Consider the following 7484-nt stretch of genomic DNA (forward strand, 5'->3'; position numbering starts at 1 on the left):
ATAAAAAAAAAAATAAATATATATAAAAAAATGAAAAAAAAATTTATTAAAACAATTAATTTTATAAAAGCATTATAAAAAAAAAAAAAAAAAAAAAAATTATTAAGCATTAAATTATAGACACTATAACAAAAAAAAAAAAAAAAAAAAAAATACATATATATAACAGTTTCATTTTATTTTAATTGATTTTATCTTCCAAGAATTTGTAGTTTTATGATTTCTCGTCTTCCTTTATGCTGTTACTTGAATAAGAATCATTTGATCCTTTATTACCTAATATACCAAAAGGTAGAATTGATTGAACATAATTATAATATGAATAATCATCTTTTTTTGTTTCTGATAAATAGCCATTTGAAATATTATCACATGATAAGGAATCATCCTTGTCATTATTCGCACCTATCTTTTTTTTGTTCAAATCATTTCTAGATTTAAAGCTCGATAATCTTATAATTTCAACAGAATTAGAAGAATTTTCTTCTCTCATTTTACTTTTTTTTGAAAATATAGATGTGCTTTTTTTATCTTCTATAAAATTTATTGATATTCCACTTTTTGCATTCTTCTTATTATTTTCATGATCATAATTATTGCTATGAAAACTTGAAATTTTCTTATTATCTGTTTTATCATCGGATAATTTTATTATTTCTTTATCATCATCATCACTCTCATTATCAGAACTTTCATGTTTATGATTTATATTAATGTCTCTATTTATATTATCTAATAATGATGAATTTGATGAGCTTCTGGAACTTTTATTTTTTCCTGTTTCTTCATTTATCTCTTTTATATTCTCTTTTTTTTTCTTATTTTTTTTATCCATTATATTATTTGAATCATCCTTCTGTGCCTTAAAAAACTGTACTTTCCCTTTATTTTCTTCACCTTTATCTTTTTTACTATTCTTATTTTCCATTAAACTATATTCAGAAATTTCATCTTTACTTGAATTACTCTCAGATAATTTGTCAACGTTTTTAAAAGCATCATTATTAGATGTGCTATAACCAAATCTAGGGGATAATATATTTTCGTTATTATATTTATTTTCGTCATATCGATTCACATCATTTGAATAATTATTATTAGTAATATGATCATTCTCTGGAATGTTTTTTCTATCTTTCTTTTCATTTTTATCGTGAAGATTATTACTATTCGAATGTTTATAATTATTTTGTGAAATTTTATTATCTTCTTTTTTGGAATTAATTCTTGTATTGTTATCATCATCTTCACCATTATCAACATCATCGTCATCATCTTCACCATCATCATCTTCACCATCATCATCATCATCATCATCATCATTTTCATCATCATCATTTTCATCATCATCATTTTCATCATCATCATCATCATCATTTTCATCATCATCATTTTCATCATCATCATCTTCATCTTTATCATCTTTTTCCTTTCTCTTTTTCACTTCAACTTTGCTTCCATTATCTTTCATTACCGATTCATCATTTTGAGTTTTATCCAACTCCTTGCTATCTCTTTTCTTCTTTAATTTATTTATGTAAGAATACAGATTATCAACCTGTTCACTCGTATTTATGTTACTAGCTTCATCTTTCTTACCAATATAACTATTTAATACAAAACTTTTGGAGTATATTTTTTCTGAATCATTATTATACGTTTTATTTTTTTGTTCATATCCTTCTTCTAAGTCGGATTCATCACTAAAACTATGTAATATTATATCATTTGTATAAATTCCTTGTACACATTTATTATTTTTTTTCTTAGAAGTTGTAAAACTAAATCTTCCTAAATTCTTAAAAAACTTATTTATTTTATTATCTTTATTCGTTTTTTTAAAGAAGCTTAGATTGGAATACTTTTCGTATTTATTTCCCTCCTCCTTACTATGATATGATACATCTGACCTTGATAAAGAATTTTCTTTTTTCCTACTAGTATTTTTTATTGATCCTTCATCAATATTATCATCAATCATTTTTTCCTTGCTTAATTTCCTTCTTATATTTATAACATGGTCTTCAAATTTGTGTTTTTTCAGTTCGTCCTCCAAAATACTTTGTGATTTCTCACTACAATGACTAGAACTTTGTTTCTTATAACAAGGTTTATTATTATTTTCCTTACTCTCAATCTTTTCATTTTTACTATCATTTTTACTGTTATTTTTTGAATAGTTCCTAATGTTATTATTTTGATCACTTTTATCATTACTTTTAGAATCACTTTTATTGTTACTTTTAAGATTATTCTTATTATTACTCTCTGGATTACTTTTATAATGACCATTATGTTCATTTCTATCATTACCCTTATTGTCATGTTTGTCATCAATATTCGACATCTCCTTACTCTGCTTACATTTTCCTTTATCATTTTCCTCATCAGAACTACGGCTACTATTCAAAAATGAATACGAATCATTCAAATCAGTAACCTTCTCAGTAATTTTATTATTCTTTTCTTTTAAGTTATTTTTATCATCAGCCTTAAATGCTTTATTCTTTACACCTTTAATTAAATCTATGTTATGTGCATAATTCTTGTGTTCTTTTTGTTCCATGATTTGATTTATTTTATTTATATCATTTAAGTATATGTTATGATTAATCGATGATTTACTATGACTATCATATATTTCTTCATTATTTATATCATCTAATGAAATGTGTTTATCTTCCATATTTTCTATATGTAAATGTTCACCTACTTCTTTTTCTATAATTATGCTTTCATTATCATATATATATCCTTCTACGGATAAAGATTTATTATTTAACAATACAACACTACTTTTATTATTAACATCATCGATATTATTATCTATATCTAAATTATGAACATTTTCCTTTTTATGTATCATACTATTATTAGCATTATCACTTGAAGGTTGCCTTTTAAAATATGATAAAAAGGATTCAGAGGGAAAGACTTCTGATTTTTTAGGTTTTTCTTCTTTATCCTTTTTCTTTCTTTTCAAATTAAATAGTCGACGAAAAGTACTTAAATTACTTTTCGTACGTTTTGTTTTTTCTATATTTTCATCATCGTTATTATCACCATCTTCCCCATATTCTTCTCCTTCCGCCTCATCAATTTTTGAAGACTCAAATGAAATATCTTCTTCATTATTAATATCTCTTGTCTTTATTTTTAAGCTCGATAAAGAAAAATCCGAAATTCTTTTATTGCATTCACTTCTAAATAAAGAAAAGCTATCATTAAACGAATTTTTTTTTGAATTCATCAAACCACCTGAATCTTGTAGACTGATATCAAAATGTGATTTATTTTTCTTAATTGAAAAGCTACCTATATGTGTCATATTATTCAATTGAGCATTACTATATATATTTTTTGTTTTTTTCATTAGTTTTTGATCTATTTTTTGTTCATGTTTTTGTTCATGTTTTTGTTCATGTTTCTGTTCTTGTTTTTGTTCTTGTTTTTGTTCTTGTTTTTGTTCTTGTTTTTGTTCATGTTTTTGTTCATGTTTTTGTTCTTGTTTTGGTTCTTTTTTTTGTTCTTGTTTTTGTTCTTGTTTTGGTTCTTTTTTTTTTTGTTCTTGCTTTGGTTCATTTTTTTGTTGTTTTTTCCCCTTATCATATGTCTGATCTTTTTTTGTAGTATCTTCATCTATATGATTATTATCCCCAAGGTTATTCTTTTTATTTGTATTTTCTGTAAGGTTCGTATATATATCTTTTTTGTTATTATTTATGTCCGCTTTATTATTTATGGTTTCTATTTTATTAATAACTGCATTTGCTCTATTATTTGATATATCCATAATATTATATATATGATCATTTTTATATTGTACTGAAGTAGTAGGATCCTTGATAATAATATTATATTTTTTTTTTTCTTTTTGTATTTGAAGATTATTCTTATTGTTAATACTTTTTTGTGATTTCTTATTAAAACTATAAATTAATGATTGTACATATCCTTTTTTCTTTTGACTAATTTTATTATTTTCATCATTTACTTTTTTTTTATCTTTATTATATTTATATATATAATCACCTCCAGCATATAACTGTTCATTATATTCATTATATTTATTTATGAAATCAACTTTTTTACTATATACATCAATATTTAAAAACTTTGCATATAAATCTTGATAACACATAGAATTCCTCTCAAAATCAAGAACAACATCATAGATATCTTGATTAATATGATATTTAGAGAAACGTTTTAATATTTTTCTTTCCATATTACATAACTTTAAATTCATTAATCCTTTCATACGACCACACCATAATTCTTTTATTTTATTATTTATACATTTTTCTAAATATTTCGTTTTTTCTTCCTTCAATTTTTCTAATTCTATATTACTATTTATATATTCTTTTTGAAGTTTTAAATCAATCCATTGCCATTTAGAACTATCTTTAATCCATTTCTCAAATAATTTAAAACTTCCCCATTTATCATTTAATAAATTCTCTAATTTCTTTATATCTTCTTTACTTGAAATTATTTCAAAACCACTATATTTGTTTGTATCTTTATTCCTTATATTAACTTCACTTTTAAAACAACGTACGGTAGTACCATTAGATTGTTTTGTAAATCTTTCAGTATATATATTATCATTCATATTATGATACATATTTAATGAATTATTGTGATTTTCTCCCAAATTATAATATTTATAATTCCCATAATCATAGCATTTTTCATCTATATTATTTATTATATGTGACATTTTATTAAAACGTCCATCCAACATATCCTTATCGATATAAATATTATTCATTTGTTTTCTCATATTATTATTGTGCACATAATTTGGTGGATAATTATTTCTTTGCGCATCATTAATTTTATAATCATAATTATATACCATATTTTCATCATGTATCATATTATGGTTATTATTATACATAATATGATCCTTATTAAATAGTTCATTTGGATATGGAACATTAAATGAATCATGTTGATAATTACTATAAGCATCATTATTTGGATATATATTCTTATTATATATATCACTATTTTTATAATCGACATATTCAAATATATTATTATTATTATTATTATTATTATTATTATTGTTATTATTGTTGTTATTATCTATATCGTTTCCATAACCTATATTATTTATATCATATGTATCGTTTGTATGATTTATATCGTTATCTGGTGCACTGTAAAATAAGGGAGCATCAATCACACTTCCTTTTATTTTATTATTACTTTTTCTTCTTAAAATATTTTTACTCATACTGCTTGAAGGATTCGTACATGTCTTACCAATCCATGGAATATTTATATTGCAATAATAGTTTTTCAAATCATCCAAATAATGTTCCTTTTTCATTTTCATATTAGAAACATTATAATTAGCATTAACAGCATTTTTATTTAAGAATTTTACATTTAAAGGAATATTATTATTAATATTAGATGTTTTCTCATAACTCTTATTTATATAACAATTGCTATTTCGATCACCATATATAAAGTCAGCTGTCGTATGTCGATTCTCGATCGTATTAAAAGGAGCGACATAATTCTGTGATACTACTGAACGAATGGATTTATTCGTATAATTAGGTATGTACGATTCATTTATATTTTTTGAAGATGTTACAAACTGAGCATCTTTATCTAATATATTATTATTAACTCTATATGTTGACGTTTTTATATTTTTCATATTACCATAAATATTAACATTATTATTATAATTAATATTGTCATTAATATTATGATCATCATCATTATCAGCATCGGTACAATAATTTTTAAAAATGACTGATTTATTTTTTATATACTTTTTTCTTTCTATATGTATATTGTCATAGAGAGAAAAAAATAAATTTAAATCACTACTGTAATCTGGACATATCATTTGTTGTTTTCTTTCATATTCCACAAAATTTTGCTCACATTTAATTTGTTCATCATCATTAATATCATTTAAATTATAGTTTTCTTTTGTACCTTTTTTCCTATTAATTTTATCACCCATATCATATATTTGATAAGGATCTGGTATAGTACATACATCATTAATAGACTTAAAAATAATATTCATAACATTCCTTTTTATATTATGAATGTCATCATTTAATTTTTTTACTTCACTATAATAACATTGAATTTCATCTTCAATACAGTATTTTAATTGTTTATATAAAAAGGATAACATAGATTTGGCAACTGTTAATTCTCCATTTTTGTCTACAATTTTCCTCATTTCATGTGCTTTATTATTTACTATTCTTTTTACTAAGCCATTAAATTTTTTGGTATCATAAACACATAAAATTAATTCTTTTAATTTCGTATTAATATATTTAAATTTTAATAGATCAAATGTAATATGATTTAATATAACTTTATTAACATCATCTTTTACAGTACTATCTTCTAGCATTTCATATTTTGTTCGTACTTTATTTTTTCGAATATCTTCTATTATTATATCAACGATTTCATTTTGAAATAATAAAATATATTTTAAATCATCATACATTCTTTTTATATTTCCTTTATTTTTTATTCTTTCAATATCAATCTTTATCTTTTCAATTTCTTTTTTTAAATCATCATCCGGATCAAAATTAAAATTGTTTTCATTAATATTCCCATTCTTTTTATTTTTCGTTTTTGTTGGCATTGTAAATTTTGGTGACGTTATCTTTTTTTTTAGATTTTTAAACCTTTTTGCTTTCAATTTCTTGTCCTTTGAATCATTTGATTGTTTTTTTTTATATACGTTATTATATGTTTCATCCATATTATTAATCTTATTCGAATCATACTTTTTGATTTTTACATTTTCTATTGAATTTGTACCATAAGATGAAAGTTTAATTTTTTTTTTTTTTCTTTTCATATTATCTTTTATTTCTTCTTTATTCATATTCTCTTCATTTTGAACTATATCTTTAGAATCAACTATATTTTTTGGTTTATCATTTGAAGAATAATTTTCTTCATTAACATTTTCACTATTTTCTTTCTTCAACTCATTGAATGAAAGATAATATTTATCTGGGTCGACATTATCAGGATTAGTTAATAAACAATTCGAATCATATATATTATTTATATTATGATCTTTTATTTTTTTTGTTTTTTTCTTTTTTTTCTTTTTCTTCTTTTGAAATATCTTCATAAAACTGTTCTTAATAGAACCACCTTTTTCTTCTCCTTCTTCTTCGCCGTTCTCTTCTTTTTCTTTCTCATCTGTGTTTTTAATCTTTATTTTATTTTCGTCTTTTTTCTCCTTGACATCAACAAAGGATTTGTCCCTTAGGTCTTCAATGTGCATGATCATATTCAAACTATTCATTTCATGAATTTCTTTTTCAAATACTTCTTCGGTACTACAAGAAGGGAAAAAAAAAAAAAAAAAAAAAAAAAAAAAAAAAAAAAAAAAATATAAATAAAATTATATATTTATATATTAAAATATAAATTAAAAAAAAAAATAAAATAAAATAAATTTA

General features: G+C 22.3%; 1 protein-coding gene across 1 annotated transcript in view; it reads right to left on the reverse strand.

The window, feature by feature from the left end:
• Positions 1–214: 214 nt before the first annotated feature.
• Positions 215–7484, reverse strand: part of PRSY57_1311800 (hypothetical protein) — a gene marked incomplete at both ends in the record, with an annotated part of 8251 nt that continues 981 nt past the window's right edge. Inside the window, one exon of the mRNA XM_020115144.1 lies at positions 215–7361. Coding sequence (XP_019970067.1) covers positions 215–7361 — 7147 coding nt within the window. The remainder of the gene's footprint in view (positions 7362–7484) is intronic.

This window comes from Plasmodium reichenowi, chromosome 13 (assembly GCF_001601855.1).
Source record: "Plasmodium reichenowi strain SY57 chromosome 13, whole genome shotgun sequence".
Classification (NCBI taxonomy): Eukaryota; Apicomplexa; class Aconoidasida; order Haemosporida; family Plasmodiidae; genus Plasmodium; species Plasmodium reichenowi.